We start from the raw sequence: 25,003 nt of genomic DNA, 5'->3' as shown, positions 1-25,003 counted from the left end.
GGTGGAGCGGCGGTTTCGGCGCCAAACGGCGCCATTTTGCCTACTCTCGCTCCGGCCGCATGTTTTACATGCATGGCGGCCATTTTCTTGTAGCCTCCATAGGCTTTCATAGAGCGCCCTGGCAGCATCACTTCCTCTTCTCCAGGAACACCGATCGAGGCAGCAGCAGCGGCGAGGGTCTCCTCAGGTTTTATCCTTCTGTTCTTGCTATCCATTGCCTGTGTTCAGTTTGCATATTCCCTGTGGGGGTCTCATTGTGCTTGAGTGTGGTGCGGTGGGCTGCGCTTGCCGCGCTTGCTTAAAGGGGCAGTTAACCCTTTATTGTCCGGCATTATAGGGGCAATGGATTCTCAGGAGGGCAAATTTCCTACCGCCTTGGTGGAAAGCCAGGGGACCGCTGTTTCCCCCCCCAGGGGGGGATTTAGCCACTATTGTGGCTGGCCTTGCTGCTCAGGTGCAGATGCTGGTGGCTGCTCAATCTACTAAAAGGCCCAGAGTTGCTCTTTCCTCTGATTCTGAGGGTGAAGGTGATGGGGCTGTTATGGCGGGGGCCTCCTTATCAGGGTCCCGCTCCTCCCTAGATCTAGTGGGGTCCGAGGTGGAGGCTGAAGTTGAGGGGGTTGATAATTCTCCCCCTGGCTCGCCTGAAGAGCTTGCAATCATGGACGAATTGATTGCTTCCATAAAGCAAACGCTGCGTTTGCAGGATGAAGTGTGTCCCCCCGCTGCCTTGGCGGCCTATGGGACGCAGAGAAAACGCAGGACGCCGCAGGTTTTTCCCTGCAATGATGATTTTCAGCTCGCTGTTAAGGAACAATGGCGCAATCTGCGCAAACCTTTTGCTGTACCAAGTAGATTCAAGCTGCGTTATCCTTTCTCGCCTTCCACTGATGAAAGGTGGTGTGTGCCTCCCCCAGTGGATCACGCAATTGCGGTTTTAAACAAAGCCACTGCGATTCCTGCAGAGGATTCCCCTGTGTTCCGTGATGCCACGGATAGGAGATTGGAGTCTCTTGCCCGTCATACTTATTCTGTTACGGGTTCTATGCTTAAGGCTCTGTTTGCTTCTCTCATGGCGGCCCAGGCGATCGCAAGTTGGACGCAGATGCTTAGGCGCGTCCTAGTGGCCGATTCGGCCTCGCCGGCGACCCTGGATATGGTGGATCAAATCCACCAGGGTGTCATGTATCTGTGTGATGCGGACCTGGACCTGGTTCCGTTGGCTGCACGTGTGCACAGCGTGGCGGTGTTGTCTCGCCGCCTGGTTTGGTTAAAATGTTGGTCGGTGGACCAGTCCTCACGTAAGACCTTAGCCAATCTACCTTATGATGGGTCTCGCCTTTTTGGGGAGTCCTTGGATGTGTTGATTAAGGGGATCACCGGGGGTAAGAGCACTCTCTTGCCCCATTTCCCCAAGGCTAAGGGGGCTTCTGGGAAGAAGCATGCTAATTTTCGGCCCCCTCAGGGGTCCTTTCGTGCCTTTCGGCCGCACTACAAGGGCAAGCCGTTCAAAGGTCAAGGCTCTCAGAAGAAGCCCTGGTCTGGGAAACAGAAGTCCGGTCAATCCGGATCTGCAGCCCATAACAGTACGGCCTGAAGGGGCGCCCTCACCCAGTTTTGGGGTGGGGGGGACGCTTGCTCGGTTTTCTTCAGCCCTGGTTGTCCCGTGTGCGGGACAGATGGGTTCAGGAGATCGTTCGATCTGGTTACAAGATCGAGTTTCTCTCTCGGCCGGAGAGCAGATTTTTTCCCTCAAATCTTCAACTGTCTCCAGAGCGTTTGCGGGACCTACACCTGGCGGTGCGGGACCTGAGGGCTCAGGGAGTGGTGGTTCCGGTGCCTCATCGGGACAGATTTTGGGGGTTTTATTCCAATCTGTTCACCGTGCCCAGAAAGGAGGGCAAGGTTCGTCCAATTCTGGACTTAAAGGCTCTGAACCGCTCTGTGCGGGTTCGCAAGTTCCGCATGGAATCCCTGCGGTCGGTGGTGGCTGCCCTGGTTCCGGGGGAATTCATGGCCTCCATCGATTTGAAGGATGCGTATCTTCACATCCCCATTTTCGAGGGTCACCAGAGGTACCTTCGATTTGCCATTGCGGAGGATCACTACCAGTTCGTGGCGTTGCCTTTTGGTCTCGCCTCGGCTCCGCGGGTCTTCACCAAGGTGCTTGCACCGGTTCTGGCTTTGTTGAGAGCCCAGGGCATTTCTGTCCTGGGGTATCTGGACGACATTCTGGTTCGGTCTGCGACCAGCCAGGGTCTGGAGGAGGACCTATCTGTCACGATACAAACTCTGCAGGAGTTTGGTTGGACGATAAATTATCCAAAGTCGACGCTGAGTCCGTCGGTTCGTCTTCCCTACCTGGGAATGATTCTGGACTCGGTACAGGCGAAGGTCTTCCTGCCGGAAGTCAAACTCGGGACTCTCCAGGAGGAAGTCCGGTCCCTCAGGGACGTTCCGCACTCGTCTCTAAGGACGTGCATGAGATGTCTGGGATTGATGGTCTCGGCTTTCGAGGCGATTCCCTTCGCCCAGTTTCACACGCGGGGTCTCCAAGCGGAGATTCTGTCCATGTGGGACGGGCGACCTCAGTCTCTGGATCTTCCAATCTCGTTGAGTCATCGCACCAGAAGAGCCCTTCTGTGGTGGCTCCAGTCCCCGATGGTGTCCGGGGGCAAGTCGTTTCGTCCTATCTCGTGGACGGTAATCACCACGGATGCCAGCCTGTCGGGCTGGGGTGGTGTTCTGGGCGTTCTGTCCGCCCAGAGGACTTGGTCGGAGGGGGAGTCCTCCCTTCCGATCAACATTCTGGAATTGCGTGCGATCAATCTCTGTCTTCATCGCTGGACGGACCGGCTGCGGGGCTGCCCGGTTCGGGTGCAGACGGACAATGCCACGGCGGTGGCCTACATCAACCACCAAGGGGGCACCAGGAGTGCCCGAGCGGCTCGGGAAGTGGCCGACATTCTGACTTGGGCCGAGACTCATGTCCCGGCGATAACGGCGGTTCACATTCCGGGGGTGGAGAACTGGCAGGCGGACTATCTGAGTCGCCAGACCCTGGATCAGGGGGAGTGGTCTCTCCACCCGGCTGTCTTCCAGATGTTGTGCGCGAAGTGGGGTCTTCCAGATGTGGACCTGTTCGCGTCTCGTCTCAACAACAAGGTGAGAAGGTTCGTGGCAAGGACGCGCGACCCTCGGGCAGACGCGTCGGACGCGTTAGTGGCCCCGTGGCATCAGTACAGGCTGATGTACGCGTTTCCACCGATTCAGTTGCTGTCCAGGTTCCTTCGCAGGTTACACTCGGAACGCAGCACGGTGATTCTTGTGGCACCGGACTGGCCTCGCCGGTCCTGGTACGCAGACCTCGTGAATCTGGCGGTCGACGCCAGATTCACGAGGCGTCCCGTGGCGTCTGCCTCTTCGAGACGATCTCCTGTCTCAAGGACCGATATACCATCCTGCTTTACAGTCGCTGGCTTTGACGGCCTGGCTGTTGAGACCGAGGTCCTGAGGGAGAAGGGTCTCTCCCCAGAGGTCGTTCATACCTTGATCAACGCGAGGAAGTCTTCCTCGGGGAAGGTTTATTACCATACTTGGAAGGCCTATTTTGCTTGGTGTGAGTCCAGGGGATATTCCCCCCGCACTTACTCGGTTTCCCGAGTGCTGTCCTTCCTTCAAACGGGTGTCGATCAGCGTTTGGCGCTGGCTACGATCAAGGGTCAGGTGTCTGCGCTGGCCGTTCTGTTTCAACGTCCCGTGGCTTCCAACTCCTTGGTTGGCACTTTTGTTCAGGGTGTGCGGCATCTGGTTCCTCCTAGGAGGGATCCTTTGCCCCCTTGGGACTTGAACCTCGTTCTGTCTGTGTTGCAACGTGCTCCTTTTGAACAGATCAGGGAGATCTCGTTGTCTATGTTGTCCAAAAAGGTCGCCTTTTTGGTGGCGATCACTTCGGCTCGCAGAGTGTCGGAGCTGGCAGCTTTGTCCTGCAAGTCTCCGTATCTGGTTGTCCATTTGGATAAGGTGGTCTTGCGACCTAATCCTTCTTTTCTTCCGAAGAGAGTTTCAGAATTCCATCTTAATGAGGATATTGTCTTGCCTTCGCTGTGCGCGAAGCCTAAACATCCAAAGGAGGTGAGATTACACTCTCTGGATGTTGTTCGGGCGATAAGGGTTTACCTTAAATCGACTGAGTCTTTTCGAAAGACGGATTCCTTGTTTGTTCTTCCAGAGGGTCCTCGGAAGGGCATGGCGGCGTCGGCTTCTACCATCGCCAAAAGGATCCGGCAGACCATTGAACAGGCCTATGCCTTGCAGGGGAAGGTTCCCCCTGTGCCTGTGAAGGCGCACTCTACTAGATCTCTGAGTACGTCTTGGGCCTGTCGTCATGGGGCTTCTGTAGCCCAGGTGTGTAAGGCGGCGACTTGGTCGACCGTACACACTTTTACAAAATTCTACAAAGTAGATGTTCAGGCATCGGCGGATGCTTCCTTTGGCCGCAAGGTTCTTAGTGCGGCGATTCCCTAGGGTCCCTTATGGGGACCTCTGGCTGTTGGGAAAAATTTTTTATCCCATGGTTATTTGTCTTTTCCTGGGTTGTTGCTCCTGTTGAGCACCTGTTTTTTCCTGTTGCCCAGCTGGTTTCCTTCCTTTGGTAAGGTTCCTTTCTTTGATGCGGAGACTGCGTTGCCTTTTCGGCGCGGATGCGTTTCCCACCCCTCATGTTTGCACTGCTTTGGGACGTCCCCATATGTGACGAATATGAAGAGGCGGCGACTGTCGGAGGACGTAAGAGAAAACGGAATTTTTGTAAAATCTTACCTGTAAAATTCCTTTCTCTGAGTCCTCCGACAGTCGCCGCCCCCGCCCCTCTTTTGGGGTTTGGTTGTATACTCTACTGCTATTCCACTAAAACTGAGATATGGTTGCAGGAAGTAGGAGGGTATTGACTGAGGGGACCACCCCTTGAGGGTGGGATATGTTAAAAGCTTTAATGTTAACATATTCTGTTGCCTAGCTACTCCTTCGGAGCAAAGTCTAATACCCCATATGTGACGAATATGAAGAGGCGGCGACTGTCGGAGGACTCAGAGAAAGGAATTTTACAGGTAAGATTTTACAAAAATTCCGTTTTTTTTTCCTCCCGCTGACAGCGTGAGGAGAAAAAAAAAGCTGACTACTGTCTGGAGTAAACAGGACATCTTACCTGCTGCTAAGCACTGTAAGCAGTGCCCACCAGTGCCACTTATCAGTGCCACCTATTGGTGCTCTTCAGTGCAGCCTCATCAGCGCACATCAATGAAGGAGTAAAAATACCTGTTTTTTTTTTTTTTACTTTTGGGTCTTTTTTTAGTTTGTTTTAGCAAAAATGAAAACCCCAATAGTGATTAAATACCACCAAAAGAAAGCTCTATTTGTGTGGAAAAAATGATAGAAATTTCATATGGGCTTAGTGTAGCATGACCGAGCAATTGTCATTCAAAGAGTGACAGCGCTGAAAGTTGAAAATTTGCCTGGGCAGGAAGGGGGTTTAAGTGCCCAGTAAGCAAGTAGTTAAAAGGAGCCCTGTACAATTTTCAGTCCGGTTCAGGTGCGATTTCAAGTGTCATGCACCTTTTGAAAAATCGCACTTAAAACCACACATATGTGAACCAGCTCTTAAAGTGATTGTAACCCCTCACTTTGTAGAACAGCCCATATGGTTTAAAATAGAAATGAAAGTCAAAACATTTGTGTATACGTATTAAAAAAAAAAAAAAAAAAAAATACACTTTTTTTTTTCTTTTTTTTTAAGTGATCACATTTCCTCTGCTCTCAGCCCCATAAGAGCTGGGGAAGGAGAAACGGTGGCACACTGGGTTTCCTAGTGAAAGATTGTATGTATGTATGTATGTGTGTAGGGGGGGGGGTGGGGTTAGGAGGGGATTAGTGTTACAGGACCATACTAATCATTGGAGAAGAGCACACTGAGTTCCCAGCATAGCTAGAGACCTGACCACAGTGTGTTCTCCTGCTTAGTGTGGTCAGTTTTTAATTGGAAAGCAGAGGGTCGGGTAGGAACACTAGGGATTTCACACTAAGGAAGCAACACAAAGAGAGTAGAATACTTTTCCATACAAGTACATGGTACAACAGGCACATGTCAGGAATATGAAATGTCAGGTTTTGAATGATATTTAATTTTTAGCAGGGGTTACCTGAGACCTGAAAATTATTTCAAGGATTCACCTGGAGTAAAAAGGTTGAGAATGGCTTCCCTAGACTGCACTCCTTTTAGTTATACAGTAAAACCTTGGTTTGAGAGTAACTTGGTTTAAGAGCGCTTTGCAAGACAAGCAAAACTTTCAAATAAATTTTGACTTGATATACAAGCGATGTCTTGATATACAAGTAACCTCAAGTCACAGCTGAGTATAAAAGAGAAGAGAGGCGCCTCTAAGTGTAGCAATATGGTTACATTTAATGAAGGTACAACATTTAGCAACTCACATGGTTGATAATTGGAACAGGCACATCCAAGTATGTAGGCATCCGGGGTAAAGCTGTCCACATAGACCATCCTCCGCACCACCATCTACGTCATCCCTTCCATGCTGCCCCTTGATTTCAGATCGCTTTACTCCATGGTGGTCTTCCCGGTCAGGATTAAAGACTGGCAGCCGGTGGTGCAGAAGATAGTCTATGTGGACAGCTTTACCCCGGATGCCTGCATACTTAGATGAGCCTGTTTTATTCATCAACCAGGTGAGTTGCTAAATGTTGTACCTTCATTAAATGGAACCGTATTGCTACACTTAGAGGCGCCTCTCTTCTGTTTGATACTCTGTAGCTCCTGCTGGATTTTGCTTCTAATCCCCTTGTGGAAACGGCTATTTGTGGATGGACATTTTATGGTTACACAACCTATCGCAATGCTATAATCTTTTTATATGGACTATAAACTGAAGGACTTATGAATAAATGGTTGTGGAACGAATCATCTGAGTTTCCATTATTTCTTATGGGGAAATTCGCTTTGATATAAGAGTGCTTTGGATTACAAGCATGTTTCCGGAACGAATTATGCTCGCAATCCAAGGTTTTACTGTACTAGAGTCTGTATTTATTAAAATGATGCAAAATAACGGAAAAGTAAAAATATGCAATGCAAAATTATGCATTGTGGTTGCTAAATTCTTTTGCGTTGCAAAATTGCTATTGGCATGCACAGTTTTGCCAGCTTTTAGGGTATTAAAATATGCAAATCTTTTTTTCCACACGTGAATGCAGCCCCCAGTTGTACAGGCAAAGCTGAACCTACTTGTGAGGGTGAGGAAACTGCAAATATGTATAAATGGCACTTCTATCCTCCAAATACAAAGCAGAGCTGATGCTATGAAAATGGCCAGGTTTCAGCCCTGCGTCTGGACAGTTGGGAGGAGTGTCCCCAATGTGCATTCATTCACTTGTCTCATGCTGCGTCCCAGCTAACAAAGAAGTGACAGCACAGCACATGACGGCACTATGTACTGGGAGCTGGTATTTACTGCCTTCATTGTGAAACTGTTATTGTTGCATTTTTCAAATGTGTTGGAAAGCCGGTGCTATCCCCTGTAATCCCTGTGTGTGTCGGCAGAGCACACAGCAAACACTGCATTGCACTGCCATAAATTTACTGTTCGGCACTCTCTCATGCTGGCTGTTCTTTCTGTTATTCCAGGTTGTGAAAATCTGACAGCGATTCCCTCCACCCCGCGGCCCATCCTTCTTTTTTCTACTTGGTAACAAAAGCCCAGGAGCATGGGAAGTCACGGTGGCATCGGCACATGCTGACAGCAGCGGGCTCTCTGTACCTGAGCCCTGCACCAATGTAACAATGCAGCGGGACTGACTGGCAGCACTACGGCCCCTGGGAGGAACTTGTACATTATTTTTTTATTTATTGCTTTTATTACACAAAGGAATTTTTAACCCCAAATGATGGCAACGATGGAATCTGGAACAACCATAACCAGTCGCTTGAAAAACCTGCTCCGCTCTCCTTCCATAAAGCTACGAAGACACAAGCCTGGAGGAAAGAAGGAAGACATTGGCAGCAAGGTGGGTTTAATGTGTGTCTGACCTGTTCCCTTGTTTTTTGTCATGTGACTCATCAGTGCAGGGATCAAAGGGATTGGACTAAAGAATAGTTCTGCAGATTTTTGTGTGGCTTTTTTTTATAGGTTTAAAAAAAATAAAGTGTATTAACGGCTATTAGTATATGAATGTGGACAAATTAATCCGAAGTTGAGGAGCATGCAAGAAGATGATAGGACCTTTTCTAAGGGAATATGGTCGAAAGTTTTTGGACACTTGACCATAATGTGTGTATAAGCTTGTTGGACATCCCCAAAAACACGGGTGTTAATATAGAGTTGCACCCCCTCCATTTGTGAATATAACCACTTCTGCTCTTCTGGGAAGGATTTATAAAAAATATTTTAAGTTTCTGTGATGCCCATTTAGCCATTTGTGAGGTCAGGTACTGATATTGGATGAGAAGACATGGGTTGTGACAAGTGTTCCAATTCATCCCAGAATTATTCAGTGGGATTAAGGTCAGGACACCCCAGTTCTCCACACCAACTGGTCAAACCATGTCTTTATGGAGCTAGATTTAGGCTTACCACACACATTACAATCTGATTGTACGGTTGTGTTTAGATCTACCAACAAGGCCATTATTTTATTTATTTTCTAATTTCTTCTCGTTTGTCTGTTTTTCACTGAATGGAGGGTATGAGTCCTCAGGCTTGCTCTGAAGTCTAGGGGGAGGATGTGTGACCATTATGTTCCTTCCTCCCCCTAAACCTGGGGGGTCTCTCTTCGGGAGAGCCCCTTGAGCTGGTTTTCTTCAGCTGTCCACGAGGAGAGGGGTCCGCCAGGCCTTTTGGCTAGGTGGACCAAGTTTGTAAATGTTGTCCCTGTTAGGAGCCTTGCGCCCCAGGGGTTCAGGGTAAGGTCCAACCCCTTAAGTGCACTTTTTTGTGTGTGTTTCACATGCACCTTTTTTGTACAGTTAAGGCCCCTTGCATACGGAGCTGACTTGCCTGCTTAGTGATGGATCTGTCTGCTGATCCCCACTGAGCAGGCAGATGACAGTTCCTTGTCTGCTGCGCTATGCAGAGTGGACACGGACACAGCCTGCTTTTCTCTATGGGGCTGTAGGATGGAAATGGACGGTCTATCTGTTTCCATCCCAATGTGATCCCATCCTATCCGCCAGATGGATAGAGAACAGATCCCATCCCATGTTTTTAGTGGACCGGTTTGAATCGGATGCCAGCAGGTGCCAGCGGACACCTGTCTGCTGACATTCGCCGCTCCATAGAGAGCATATGGTCAAGTCGGCCTGAAGAACCGACAGGCAGACTCGATTGGTTTGTAGGTTTGTTTAAAGGAGCGTAAAGGATAAGTTCACTTTTAAAACAATAAAATAAATAAATGCACATTTTTTATTTGCAGGTAAAAAAGTTTTTTTTGGAGCCTGTAAAGCATGGTGCCATACAGGCCTCCAGATCTGTCAATGTATTTGTGTGCCCGTACATCCCATATGGGCAAGCAGATACACTGACAGGAAGAATCGATGAACTACCATGGCTCTCTACAGTGATGTGGGAGTTGATTGAGAGCTACAAGCTGACTGCTGCAAAGGATGTCAGGGCTTGTAGTTCATTCACGCACAGAGCTGTGTGGGCAGAGCCCCGCTGATTTCAAAAAGTGACAGCTAGTATGGGGAGGTTCTCCCTGTACTGCTGTCACCGTGAGGGGGGGGGGGGGGAAATCGGGCGGCGACTGCAGCATTGGGAACATGTTACATGTTTAATTGTTCCACCTTAGAAGCAGGTGAAAAATATAACATGTTCCCAAAGGTGAACTTTTCCATTTTAATGGGGTTGTTTTTTTTTTCGCACCCCCGCGCATTAAAAAAACTCTCTCGTATAGGGTCTGACTTGGATATAATTTGATTGAGTAGATTCGGTAGATCCTTATATTACATCGTTTTGATAAATCTACATTTTGATTGTACAATAAATTTGAATGTGTATGATGACTCTTATGCACAGGGGCAGTCATGCAGGAATAGAAAAGGGCCTTCCCCAAACTGTTGACACCATTCACTGGAAATACATGAGCTCTGTTGTTTGAGCTTCATCCAGACTTTTTATCATCACTTTTGGAGCGGAGGGAGGCCTATTCAAAATGAATAGTGTTGCTCCAAAAAGTCGTGCAAAAAAAAAGTGATGGGGCAGTGTCATTAAGGTGAGAATGAGGCCTTGGTCAAATGGCTTTAATTCTTTGAGTTGCTGACCCAGACCAGTATGTAGATCAAGAGTTCTGATATGGGACTGATTAGCCAGTAACTCAAACACTCGAGCCGGAGGCATCCAGGCAACTGGCATTTTTAGAACAATGGTCAGCAATTAAGTCACATAGGTTTACTTTAAAGCATCCTCTGTTTCCTGATCTTTTATCCTGAAAATGCTAGTTGCCTGACTCACATGGATGTTTTGCTATTGAGTTACTGACCTAGAACAAGCCTATTGATGAGCATGTCTGACCCTTCTCTAGATATTTGCTTGCCTGTTCTGGGTTTGTAACTTCTGTATTGATCTAGTTAGAGCCAGAAAACTAGCATTTCAGAGGGAGGCCAGAAATACCAAGAGCCAGAAGACATGGAGAACAACAAAAAATAAACAACTCAAAAGTTTGATGTGTTTTTTAAATGTTTTGACCTCTCAATTGTATTTTTTTTAGTTTAGCAGGCCATGCACATTGCAGTGTGATTTGTATGGTTCCCCTTTTGGATTGCCAACAGCTGTGTCATGTGAGGACCTTCATAAACCATCTATTCTGTTTCTATGTAATCAGCCAGGTCTTTGCATTGCAAAGCTGGTAATGGGTTAATCCGCCTTTCCAGAAAAAAGGCAATCTAACACCCTCCCTAAAAACTGAACCTTCTCTCTCCCCCTCCCCCCCCAAACCACACTTACCTCTATAAGTGACGAACTTTCACTGCCCACCGGGGATTTGAAATTGATGTTCACCCTTTTTCATTTTCTTCTGAAAAGATGAACTTGCACTTTAAATTTAAAAGGGGATTATATGAATGCATGCTAAAAGTTTTTAAGGGTGATGTCAATGAGTACTTGTAGCAGCCTGTGTTGTTAAAAAAAATCATTTTTGTTTCCACCATCATTTTTATAGTTTGCTACTTAAAGCGGTATTAATCCCTCGTGTGTATTTTTTTTTTAATTACAAACCTGTCGTACTTACCTGCTCTGTTTAATGCTTCTGCACAGAGCAGCCCCAATCCTTTATTTTTCTGGGGTACCCTGCCAGCACTCAAGGCCCCCTCCTCTTAATCGGGTGCTCCTGCGAAAAGCCGCTTTTCCTGGAGATACCTGTGCGTGCTCGCTCCCGAGTCCTGCTGCTGCGTTCATTGACACAGACAGTGGGGCTCGGCCCCGCCCCCCGATCCCGTGCTTCAGCTTTTGGTTGACAGAAATGGGAGCCAACGGCACCCGTTGATGTCAATCAGTCCAATGAGGAGGGAGACCATGGCTGCACTTGTGGACATCAATGGACTGCATGTGCTCAGGTAAGCAAAGGGGGCTGGGGGGTAGTTGTAGCACAGAAGGTTTTTTTACTTTAATGCATAGAATGCATTAAGGTGAAAAACCTTAAGGCTTTAGAACCACTTAACCACTTTAAAGCCTAAATCTGGCCATACCTTGTTTTTTTTTTTTTTTTTTTTGTTCAGCCAGCAGGCTGAATGGAAAGAAAACTAACACAAAACAATCTACTGATCGAGAACCTTTTTCCAACAAGTCTCTTCTACAAAAGTACTAATGAAAATTGGGCGATCCCTCCTGAACCATGGCTGAATTTTGATCAGTATATAGCCTCTGCAAATGTTAAAGATTGGATAGAGAAGGGAAGGATAAAACCTCTGTTGGGGGGGGGGGGGGGGGGGGTTATTGTATTAGATAAAGGGGGTGCATTTTAGTTTTTGTACATTGGAAGTGTATGCTGGAATAAATGGTTTTAGACTTTAAAATCATTGGTGTGATGCAGGCCCGGATTGGCCAATCGGGAGCATCGGGAGAATTCCCGGTGGGCTGGTCCAGTGCAGGGCCGGTACAAGGGGTGGAACAATTTATTGTAGGAAAGGGGAGGGGGGGCGCAGCGGAGGTGAAGTGCTTAGGGCTCGGGTTTACTGTCAGCATCTTCTGTCTGCTTCTGTCCCGACCGTAAGCCCGCCCACCACCTGCATTGCTTTAGTATTCTTAGTTCTGTGTCTAGGTTGAGTCCCGGCATTTTCTGCATCTTCTGTCCCCGCCCACCTCCTATCAGAACTGTAGGTCTAGGGAAGTGCTGTACGTGGTGGGCGGGCCAGTGGGCGGGGATAGAGGCCGGCAGAAGAGGAAGAAAATGTCGGGACTACATCCCTGGCACGCAGAGCTAAGAACACTAAAGCAATTCAGGTGGTGGGCTGGCTGACAGACGGGGACAGAAGCAGAAAGAAGATGCCCAGATTAAACCCAAGAACACTGAAGAATTACAGGTACAATGCAGTGATCTACTAATATTAAGAAGCTATGCTTCACTTAGGCACCGCATATGTTGTCTTCCAAAACTGTGCTGAAATGTATGCATTATACTATAGTGACAGACATGGACTTTTAAATAATAGCAATCCTTATAAATAATTATTAAAGTGCATAAATGTAAAAAATTAATAAAATATACATAAAGTGCTCTGTGACATTCATGTAAACATCCGTATCCAAAAGAATATAACTGTGTGTATATATTACTGCAATCAATTAAAGTGCTTAGTGCTCATGAAATACCCAATTAAATACAATTATATATATATATATATATATATATATATATATATACATATATATAACACTTCAAACAAATAAAAGTGCTTTTTTGCTCAGTGCTACTATAATTTGATCACTCAAAGTTCAGTGCAAAAAAATTGTCCAATATTCTCCCAGTGAAGTATTCGCGACCATGCAGGGGAACAGTGGTGGTGGGTATCTCCTATTCACCCGTGCAGTATTATCTGGGGTGTGCGCTTACCAGAGGGATATGATCCCTGTTACCTTATGGCAACCAGGATCCGCCTCCCTGCAGAGTTTAGCTGGAACGCAGGCCGGATGCCGGACTAGTAGCCGGGGAGGAGCGACGTGATTTGCACCTGAGCGCTTGCTATTCTCCGTGATCCGGTAATTAGTATATACAGCTATTCAGCATAATGCTACATAGGCATTCATTGATTTTATATTTTGTATGAGTTTTAATGAACCTGTAATAAAGGATACGATTATTGAACATACTACACAATGAGAAGTCCCTTGTCTCTCTCCTATTACTTACCCTGAGACATATAGGTGATCCCAAACACAGGAAAAGTGGACGAGAGGACCATTCAACGGCTAAATATTAGCTAAAAAGCGTTCAGGATCCTGGTTGCCATAAGGTAACAGGGATCATATCCCTCTGGTAAGCGCACACCCCAGATAATACTGCACGGGTGAATAGGAGATACCCACCACCACTGTTCCCCTGCATGGTCGCGAATACTTCACTGGGAGAATATTGGACAATTTTTTTGCACTGAACTTTGAGTGATCAAATTATAGTAGCACTGAGCAAAAAAGCACTTTTATTTGTTTGAAGTGTTATATATATGTATATATATATATATATATATATATATATATATATATATATATATATATAATTGTATTTAATTGGGTATTTCATGAGCACTAAGCACTTTAATTGATTGCAGTAATATATACACACAGTTATATTCTTTTGGATACGGATGTTTACATGAATGTCACAGAGCACTTTATGTATATTTTATTAATTTTTTACATTTATGCACTTTAATAATTATTTATAAGGATTGCTATTATTTAAAAGTCCATGTCACTATAGTATAATACATACATTTCAGCACAATTTTGGAAGACAAGATATGCGCTGCCTAATTGAAGCATAGCTTCTTAATATTAGTAGAGTACTCTTTCCCTATTGGTGATTGTAAGGTAGCTGCAGTTTTGTTCACCGCTATATATAATTTAATTAATTTAGTAATCATTTGGCGCGAATATCTATAGCACTTGCACGTACTCAGCAGAAATATTTTTAAAGTGACTTTGTGCTATTACAGTAAAATATGTTGGAGGCACCTTGCTGTATGTATTTTCCATTTAGGTGACTATTATATCAGGTTCACACTAATGCGTTTTCTGTGACTCACATTTGCGCAGGCACAGCAGCCGATTCATTTAAATGGGCTACTGTACCTGCAGGAAACACAGAAAAAAGGTCCCTGCACCTTTATGAAAATGCAGCCGCAGCAAAATCGCATGGTGCAAAAGTACCATGCAATTTCCCGCACCAAAAAATGTGCTGCATTTTCAGATGCGCGGAAGTGCCAAATGGAATAAATGGCAGCCTTGCGCATCTGTAAAAGAGCAGGGAATTTTTCCTGCAGGTGGTTGTGGGAATAGGTGCCATTTACACGCTGTCCCGCACATGCAACCACCTGTAACAGTGTGAACCTAGCCATGGGCTCATTTACACTTGCGGTTGGCGGGCAATAAAACATGTTGCTGAGCCTCATTTTACAGCTCCCTATCACTCCCGCCGTTTAAGCTGCAGAGGCAGCAGCTAGAGGTTTACAGATGTCACTGCTGCAAGGTGGGGGGGGGGCAGTGTAGGTGTCAGTGAAGGGGTCAGTGTAGGGGGGTCAGTGTAGGTGTCAGTGAAGGGGTCAGTGTAAGGGTTCAGTGAAGGGAAGTGTCAGTGTAGGGGAGCAGTGTAGGGGGGGTCAGTCTTTCCCTCTTTCTTTCCACCCCACCTACTTGCTCTCTCTCCTTCCCTCTTTCTTTCCACCCCTGTCTATCTCTCTCTCGCTCCCTGCCTCTCCTTCCCTCTTTATTTCACTCCTCCTTCTCTCTCTCTCTCTCTCACTGAATGAATTACAAGGCTGTAGAGAACAGTGCGCCATTGCAAACTTATATTCAGAGGTTTTAATTACATTATTTTAATATAGGGAGTCGTGAACTAAAGTGGGCCAGTCTAAGGCATGAAACTCCAGGGCTGAAAATGAGTCCCACTCCGGCCCTGGTGTGATGCCCTTATTGATTCTCTTCCTTTGGGTTTGTTTGCTGGCTATGTTCCTACTACTGATATTTTTCCCTCCTAACTTCTGTCTGTTGGGTGTCAGACAGAACAGGAAGTAAAGGGAAATTTCCCCAACAGAGGCAGACAGTTCTAACCCTTCCCTTCCCCGAACTATTTTGAAATTCAAAGCAAAACATTTTGGCTGGTGTTGGCGTTTTGAAGTGAACTCCCGTTTTGCTTTTGTAAGGTAATTCAACAGAATCCCTTCATTCCTCCAATCCCCAGCAGTATCTAGTTGTCCTAAGACCCGCTCTGCTCCTTTATAGGAAGAAGTCGGCCCTGTCTAAGCTCCAGTCGGATTTTTAGTCCGAGCTTATGCAGGGCTGATGGTTTCCCCACCCCTATTTGACAGTGCTGGCCAACCCCAATGTATCTGTGCTGTCACATGGGAGGTTGACCCTTTTCCATACCCAGAGGTACCTGGTATTTCCAGCAGCTGATTGACATGACAGCAGAGTGAAATAAAGATGAGAAATGTGCTGCTGGGGGGACCAGGCTTTAAATGTAAACTTGCTGCCTCTCCCTGCACAGGTTCACTTTCAGGATATAAAGCGAGGACCCCCCCGCCCTTTCCTCCTGACTCAATATTCAGGTGTGTCTCTCTTCAAGGCTACCCTAATGAAGTGCCAGATTGGTGACAGATGACCCTTCCTCATCTCACAAGGGAAGGAAGGTGTTAATCTCACATGTTGGGTCAGCCACATGGCAGTCAATGATCCTATCACCACAGGGGGGGTAGGCACATGTTCTGCATGTCATCCTCAGGAAATCCTCTGCCCTTATATTTCCAGCTTGCGGCTTTTCCAATTTTTTCTCCTCTTTCTTTTTCCCATAATTGGGCAAACATAAGAGCATTTTTTATTTATTTATTTTTTAATTTTTTTTAGCACATTGTGGAATATAAGGCTTTTAATAGAACAAATATATAAAGACCATGGTTTTAGATTTGTATGAAAACAAATAGGGGGTAGCATTTGGGTAAAATGTGTTGCGGTTAGTTTAATAGTTTTTCATTTTTACATTTCTAATTTCTAGATTTCCCTGCCGCGTGATTAGAGCTGATGAGAAGTGCCTGTTTCATTGTCCTGTATGGGGGCATACAGTGGGTGGACAGCTTCCAACTGTCATTTCTTTAGATGCAGGTTCATTTCTATGGACAGCAGACACTATACTCTATCTTCATACTCCACTGCAAAATACTGTCAGAGAAATGAGAGCGGGCATTACTGACCTGCTTCTAAATTGTTAGCCGTCTCCCTGTTACGCTGACCTTTTCTAGCTTGACTTTTTTTTCCTAGTCACTGACCTTTGTCAGGTATGCTGCTCAGGGAAGTCCTGGAAGTCAGCATTACAGCCAGGCGACTAGGTGACAGCCTTTTGTGTGTTTAAAGTGTAGCTAACCCCATAAATCTTAATGTATTACAGCTTACCAGTCCTGCTATGTGGTAGCTGAATTCATTTTCACTTTTCAGGTTTATACATTTTCAGCAATAACAGAAAATACTGAGTTATCCTGCCAGGAAATGCAGTGGCCCCGTGCTTTGAGAGCACAAAGAACCTTAAAGTGTAACTCCACCCAAACACTAAAATCCCTGCATCTACAGACATCCATGATCTAACACTAACCTATCTAGCCCTGTAAAGATGAAATCCGTATACATACCGTTTTTGAGACAGATCTGACCTGATCCCATTCTCTACTGTCAGCCACGGCTTTGCTGTGGAGGGGGGTTCAGAGGACGCAACCGACAACGGAACCCTTATAGTAAGTCTATGGGTGACGTTACTTCCCATTCATTTCACAGCCGTTGTCGGCTGTGTCCTCTGCAGAGCCTCCGCCGCTGGAGATCAGGTGGGCTTCAAAAAAGGTATGTATACTGATTTCTGCTTTACAGGGTTAGAGAGGTTAGTGTTAGGTCGTGGATGTCTGTAGATGCAGGGATTTTAGTGTTAGGGTGGACTTGTGTGAACTACTAGTCCCATCAATCCATCTTGGAATGGAGATAAAGGCAGACATGTTTGAAATGCATCCTGTGTGACCGCTATGGCACCAGAGATGAGGTTGGGGGGGGGGGGGGGAGCGTAGACCTAAAGGGACAGGAAGTGTTATTTTTACAGGAAAGTGGTAAATTAGCATTGGACCCAATGAGTTTTCTCAATGGTGTTGGTATCCTAAAGTAAAGTCCACCTTAATAATAAAATCCCTGCATCTACATACTTCCATGATGTAACACTAAACTATCTAGCCTGTAAAGAAGAAATCAGTATACATACCTTTTTGAAGCCGATCCGATCCAATCCCACACTGAGCTGTCAGCCGCGGCTTCGCTGTGGAGGCGGGGGCACATCCGGAAACAGAAGCCCCATAGTAAGTCTATGGGTGATGTCACTCCCCATTCATTTCACATCCGTTGTTGGCTCTGGCCTCTGCAGAATTTCCGGTGCTGGAGACCGAATTGGATCGGCTTAAAAAAAGGCATGTATACTGATTTCTTCTTTACAGGGCTTGGATAGGTTAGTGTTAGATCCTGGAAGTCTATAGATGCAGGGATTTTAGTTTTAGGGTGGACTTACACTTTAAAGTATTGATGTTGATGTAAATGATCTGATTCCTGGGCAGGTAGCTTATACACCCCAGAGGATCTCCATGGTCAACTTGGCTTGTAGTGTAACAAAATGTTAAAGCTCCACACCACTGCTAAGAGATCAAGATACAACTTTATTCCTATAAATGTCAGGGATGCAATCCTAAAATTATCCAACGCGTTTCGGGGGTACAAGAGCTCCCCCCCTCATCAGGGCTGGATTGACAACAATGTGACTAGACTAAATTTGAACTGTACCTTTTTTATTGTCCCCCCCCCCCCCCCCCCCAGTGTGATTACAAGCACAGACCTTGTCAACAGCTGACGTTGGATATGTTTTAGATTGTCTCTCTGACTTGTACCTCTTAGCAGAGCTGTAGTGCTTCTGTTTCCATTTTTGTGTGTTTTTAGGCTTATCAGGTGATTAAGGAAAAAAAAAAAACCTAATGCAGCCACTAAATCTAAAGACTAGTAAGCTGCAATATAGTATGTTGTATTTTTCTTTTTGGGGGGGGGGGGGGGGGGGGGTAGTATGGAAGGGTTTAAATCAGGGGTGTCAAACTTAATTTCAGTGTGGGCCACATACGCATTATGGTTGCCCTCAAAGGGCCGGTTGTATCTGTTTGACTAGATGTCTGGAGCACCCCATCCCCCTTCACATTAGATGTCAAGCGCCCCCCCCTTCAGAAGTCAAGAGTCCCCCACCCTCCCTTATATCACAGTGCATACCCCTTATCTGGGAGGCAGAGTGTGCCGGGTCTGGAGGAGGACCAAGAGAGGGTTGGAGTCAGCTGAATGCTGACACCAGTGAAAGAAGAGATGAAGGGGTGCTGCAGCTGCACAGAGGTGCATGATTTGAAAGAGGAGTTCTTTCCTCTCTGCTGCTGACTGCTAAAACAAGGTGGAGACGGAGACAAGGGTGGCGCCGCAGCTGCAGGAGAGGTGCGAGGGCCACATTAAATTGCCTGGAGGGCCAGATTTGGCCCCCGGGCCTTATGTTTGACATATGTGGTTTAAATCCTTTTTACTGTCTGTGTCTTGTTTGGTAGATATTTTATCCCTTTCTGTCCTGAGGGGACACCATATTTACAATCACTTTCTGTCCTATTGACAGTTATCACATTGTCAAAAGGTGAGGGTGAATCTCTCTAGTGAGGACACTGACAGAAAAACAAAAACTGACTGTTGTAAACACCTTTCCATTCTATTCTTTAACAAATGTTTGGCTTAAGAAAACCATAAGGTGTTCCAATAGGTGGCGGAGAGGGGCCACGTTCGGCGGCTGCCAGCTGGAGCATGGAGGGGTTTTGAGGAATAAAAAGCAGGAGAGAGCGGCGCTGGCTTAGTGTAGCATAACATTTTTTAACACATAATAAATGTAGCAACTTACTCTGAGGTAAGAATGAACAGGTATGGTGGGTATAGCAAGATCATCTGTCGTCTTCTCCTTAGTTCTGTGTGGTGGAGGAAGGTGGCGGGGTGTCGGTGTATCCGCAGGGAAGCTGTTGTGTAGCAGCCAGTCCGTGGGTTGAGTGGTGGTGGAGGACTCTCAGCGAGACTCCGACTTCCTGCGAATGGTCTGACCAACATCACTTCCAGTGGGGAGAAGACAGGGGTTGCACGCGTTTGGAGCATCCGTGCTCCTTCATCAGGCGATGGGAGTGGCCCTCTAAAGACAGGGAATTTATACACCGTTGCTGGGGTGATTGCTTAAACATCTTTCAGGAGTGGGCGGGGCCCACAACACATATAGGCCGGGATGCTTTTGTGAAGTGGCTTCAGCTATAATTTTTTTTGCATCAGGTTAACAAGAAAAGTCTCTAAAAGCAGGGCAGTGGGCCATGGTAAGTCCACAAGTAAATTTTATATTTTTATATATATATATATATATATATATAGTATAATGGGGAGATTGTGAGAAATACAACTGTGAAAAAAGGGGGGTAAAAAAATTGGGGCCAGCAGAGTCTCTTCCGATTGGGGTATAATGTAATTTAAAAGGTCCAGGGTGCTCCTCTGGGGTGGGGCCAGTAACAGCGAATGCTGGGAAGCTTCACGTTTAGGAGAATGTCCGATAAGTGCTTCAAATTGGAGCAGGATCTTTCTGACTTTGTCCATCACCAGGCCTCAGACAGCCCCTACTGAAGACTTCTGAAATGCATGACATCATTTTCCTAGGCATGGAAACCAGGAAGTAACTGAAGAAATGTAAAAAAAAAAAAAGTAAATATGATCTATTTAATAATGCCAGCAGCATAATAATTAAAAATAGTTATATTGATTGAGAGAGTGAAATTCTGCTTAAGGCTCGGTTCACACTATTGCGATGCGGGAAGGCTGCGAATTCGCAGCCTGTTCCCGCATCGCACACGCACCCCCGGCAGTTCACACTGCCATATGCGATCCGCTGGGGGTGTCAATGTAATCTTAACGACACCCCCAGTTTGATCGCATATCGCAGTGCGATCGTGCAGTTCGCACAGGATCGGATCGCACAAGTGTGAACCGCTGTGCGATCCGATCCTGATGCGGCAGCAAAAATGCCTCCTGTGCGTCTTTGCTGCGGGTGCGGTGCGAATTTAGCCATACAAACTGTATGGCTAAACTCGCACCGCACAGCTGATCGCATGTCATGTCGGAGCAGTGCGCTCCGACATGACATGCGAACCCGGCACACGCAGAAGTGTGAACCGGGTCTTAGTGTTGCACCTTAAAAATACATTAAGGGGTAACATGAAACCCGGTATAAAAGGTGGACTAACCCTTTAAGCATTCCTTAATATATCCCAAGCAAATTTTTTTTGGCATTTCACACACACATGACTTGTGCACATTAAACACTTTGCTCTGTGGTTAGAGATTCAGCCTCCGTTAGTCCAAAAAGGTGAGTGTTTAAGGTGAATAAAGCAAAGATTTCCTTTAGGAAGCAGAGGACTTTTTACCAGGTGGATAATCATGGGTATAGAATGCCTTTGCACCGAACAGAGAATTGTCTGATTCTGTATCCTAATATAGACAAACAGTATGACATGATTAGTATCAGTCATCTGGGATTGATCCCGGCCCCTTCACCAGATGCAGATTAACCTTTTCAACTTTTTGGGCCTGGCCGTAACACACACAGGCTCTTGTGGGATTATCAGTGTTTCGTGGAAGAACTCCTCCTTTCATAGAGCTCATGGCTCTTCAGTCATATTTTTTTTTTTATATATCTTTTTTCCATCTATTATATCCTCTGCCCTTGTTGCTTTGACTTTTTTTATAGTAAAACATTTTTTCTGCCACTAAATACCTTATACAGCCCACTTCCTCTTTTTTCTGTCTGGTAATATGCCTAGGCTAATGACATCATGCACATCTCTCTCTCACACAGAGTTTGCCAGCAAGGGGGGAGGGGACAGGAGAGGGGAGGAGGGATAAATCACTGGAGAACCAAGGAGAGCTGCAGAGCTGTAGGGGGCTGGATGAGGGTGGAGATAACAGGAGACTGCAGAGATCGATGTGTATTCAACCAGAGAGGAGAAATGTGCAGGCAAGCAGTGGTGCGAGTGTGTGTGTCTGTGTGTAAATCCTGGAAGTGAACAGGCAGCAGCTTCAGCTGCCCACATTTAAAATGGCTGCAGCCAGACTTGGTCAAGGGAGATTTCTGCAGCATATTTGGCTTGGCAAGTACAGAATCAGTGTGTGTGTGTATTAGAGCTGCACGATTAATCGTAACAGAATCGAGATCGAGATTCACTCCCCTTGACGATCTTAACATGACACTTGCTCGATTCTTTACATAGCTATGAGGGAGCAGCTGTCAAAAAAAAAAAAAGAGCCTCCCGCAAAAGCCTATCAGCATTAGTCTCCCACTGAACTGTAAACACAAATGATTACAATGTATCTTTTCTTTCCCTCTGCCGAAGGAAGTTTAACCTCTTAAAGACAAAATCTTTTTCCTACACTTGTTGCTTGCAAGTTAAATCGGTTTATTTTTCCTAGAAAAGCAGTTAGAACCCCCAAACATTTATATATTTTTTTTTTTTTTAGCAGAGACCCTGCAGAATAAAATGGTGATTGTTGTAAATTTTTATGTCACACTGTATTTGCGCAGCAGTCTTTCAAACGCAATTAATACACTTTAATGAATAAAAAAATAAAACAAAACCGTAAAGTTATCCCAATTTTTTTTATAATGTAAAAGATGTTACACAGAGAATCGTGATCTTTATTCCAAGCAAAAAAATCGTGATTCTCATTTTGGCCAGAATCGTGCAGCTCTAGTGTGTATATGTATGTATGTGTGTGTATATGTGTGTGTAATATATATATACACACACTGTGATTCTGTATAAAAAATTTAGCAAATTGGTTGGAGGGAAGCTTCAGAATGGCAAAGACATTTTTGTTACAAATTATGTGAGCAGACGAGTTCCTCAATGTAGCCATTTATCCCTATTCCTAACCAGATGAGTTCTCCTGGTCATGTTCAATAGATGCTGGTTAATGTCCCAGGAAATGTTCTTGGTCTTGGCAGGTAGCTGGAGCATGGATCTAACAAAGTACAGCATGTTTGTTTATTGCAGACTTGTACCGTGGAAGGTACATGCAGAACCTTAAAGCTGTTATATTTGATTGAAATTTAGTCGGTTCAGCACCAACCAGCCAAATTGCAATCAGTGCATGGGCCCTACTAAACAGGCGTCTGTTCTGTTGAAGGGACATGCTGGAAAATTTTCCATCAATTTGCAGCTGTAGACACCAGGTTCTGTTGTCAGAATAGTGTCCCAGCCGAGGATGGGGGGGGGGGGGGGGGGAGGGTTATTCCTGCATCCACCTGTGTGTATTGCATAATCTATTAGTTTGTATAGCTTGTTGGCTAAATGGGGAAAACCAAACCATGTATGGCCAGCTTAAAGAGTATGTAAGCCCAACCTTCCTCTTCTCTATTAAACTGACCATACAAAGCAGAACACATCATCGTCTATTCTCTAGCTGTGCTGGGAACTCAGTAGGCTTCTCCTCCAATGATCAGGCTTGTCCTAACACACCCCCTCAGTCTACTGCTGCTTTTCCTCCCCAGTTCTTATGCTGCTGAGAACCGAGGGGATGTGATCACCTTTCAAAAATGTTTTTTTATATCTATACACAATTGTTTTGCCTTTTATTTCTGTTTTAAACTGAATGGGTTATTGATTGTTTACTATTACATTAAGGGCTCTTTCACACGGGCGGTACGATCAGATCCGCCTGTCAGTTTTTTAAGCGGATCTGATCGGATCCTCCATGCAGCTCTATGGGGCAGCGGGTGTCAGCGGAGGTCACCTCCGCTGCCATCCGCATCCGATCCTGTGCTGAAATCTGGACGGATGGAAACCCTATTTTTCCATCCGTTCAGTAATCGGAGCGGAGCGGATCTGATGAGAGCGGACAAACGGTCCGCTCTCCTCCGATCCCCCATAGAGGGCAGCGGGTGCCGAGACACCTCCCCTCTCCGCTCTGCAAGCGGAGACGGAGCTGTCATCCGCCCGGCTCAGCGGGGATCGCGGATCGATCCCCGCTGAGCAACACGGATCCGCCTGCGGAGGCGGACCGTGTGAAAGAAGCCTAAGGATAACAACCTTATCTATCTCCTCCTGAGCATCCTGGGATCCCCAACACCCAGACACTGCAAGAGGTTGAGTATTGACTTGGGGATATAAATGTGGAGGCCAGCTTGCCTCCCTTACACCTCACTATAGTTCTGCAGGACCGCTCTTCACATTTAAAGAGTAACTTCACTTTTGTTGAGGAAAAAAAACAAACCCCTCTGTTTGAATTCCTGCAGTGTACATAAATCACCCAAACTTTGTAAAAGATTGCTACCTTTTTTTAGCTGTGAATCACCAGCCTGATTGCATACTTATTCAGAATGGGAAGAACTGGATAATTAGTAAAGTAATACTAATACCTCGTCCTTTTTTTTTTTTTTTTGGCTGAAAATAACAAACATGGTATACTTACCTGCTCTGTGCAGTGGTTTTGCATAGGATGTCCTGGATCCTCCTCTTCTTGGGTTCCTCTTCAGCTCTCCTGGCCCCTCCCTCCTGTGGAGTGCCCCTATAGCAAGCAGCTTGCTATGGGGGCACCCGAGCTAAACCACAGCTCCATGTGTCCACTCAGACATGGAGCTGCAGCCTGCCCCCCCCCCCTCCCTTTCCTGAGTGGCTCACTGAATTTGATTGACAGCAGCAGGAGCCAATGGCATTGCGCTGCCATCTCAGCCAATCAGAAGGGAGAGTCTCGGGCAGCTGTGACACTCCTGCAACATCGCTGGATAGAGATGGGGCTCAGGTAAGTATTGGAGAGGCTGTGGAGGACACAGAGGAGAGGCTGTGCTGCACACAGAGGGCTTTTTATTTTAATGCATAGAATGCATTAAGATAAAAAAAAGCATCTGACTTTACAACCACTTTAATCAGCTGATGTACTTTGTGTTTTAATGAGGAAAGCTGCAGTGTGTGCAGGAAAAATCAGTTAGCCAATCGCACAAGCAGAAAATTGAAAAACGTTTGGAATTTTACAGAAAATCACCACACTCCATTGAAGTTTGAAAAGGAAAGGTCCTCCTTTTTATAACCGCAAATTACAACATGGCTTATGTAGCAATTGTATATGATATATGAATATACTTTTTTTTTTTTTTCTGTCCCCCCCCCCCCCCCCCCAAAAAACAAAAACGAGTTACCTTTTACCGAGGACAACTAGTTAGACAGGGGTCGGGGCAGGCCCTCTACATAATATACAGTTAGAACCCCTGGTTTGCTAAGAAATTGGTGGGCATGTGTGCCTCAGGGCTGCATTTTTTATATATGATGCTTTTTTCTTTTTTATGAAGTGCTGCTTTTTTATTTCTGTATTATGCATACCAAGGATGATACATTTGAGATTGCATGAAGATACATTTTTATGGTTTTTTACAAGTCTTTCTTTTTTTTAAGTGCATAGTGTTCTACATCAAATATTTATAGGAAGTTACCTGTGCAGCCTATGTGTAAGGGTACTAATCCTTTGAAGTTGGAGGCTTATTTTTAATCTTGCAAATTCCATTTTAATACATTTATTGTATTCAGGACTCATTCACACCAGCTGCATTGAGCTGCACTAATTGACGCAGGCTCAGCACAAAGATAATCCAAAAGAAATGTGAAAACGGGGCA

At 45.8% G+C, this 25,003-nt stretch overlaps 1 protein-coding gene across 5 annotated transcripts in view; it reads left to right on the top strand.

Annotated features, from left to right (window-relative positions):
- The window catches only part of MAPKBP1 (mitogen-activated protein kinase binding protein 1), a 288,826-nt gene that overhangs the window by 26,869 nt on the left and 236,954 nt on the right, over positions 1 to 25,003 (top strand). For 4 of the 5 annotated variants that reach the window (XM_082275307.1, XM_082275308.1, XM_082275306.1 and 1 more), the window contains exon 2: positions 7,700 to 8,079. In XM_082275307.1, coding sequence (XP_082131433.1) covers positions 7,957 to 8,079 — 123 coding nt within the window. In that variant the 5' untranslated portion in view covers positions 7,700 to 7,956. Of the gene's footprint in view, positions 1 to 7,423; positions 7,519 to 7,699; positions 8,080 to 25,003 lie in introns of those variants that run through there. The other variant, XM_082275305.1, reaches the window with a different exon arrangement.

The sequence above is a fragment of the Pelophylax lessonae genome, assembly GCF_965119305.1.
Source record: "Pelophylax lessonae genome assembly, chromosome: 13".
Lineage (NCBI taxonomy): Eukaryota > Metazoa > Chordata > Amphibia > Anura > Ranidae > Pelophylax > Pelophylax lessonae.
The sequence above is the reverse complement of the archived record's forward strand: the minus strand, read 5'-3'. Positions and strand labels throughout refer to the sequence as shown.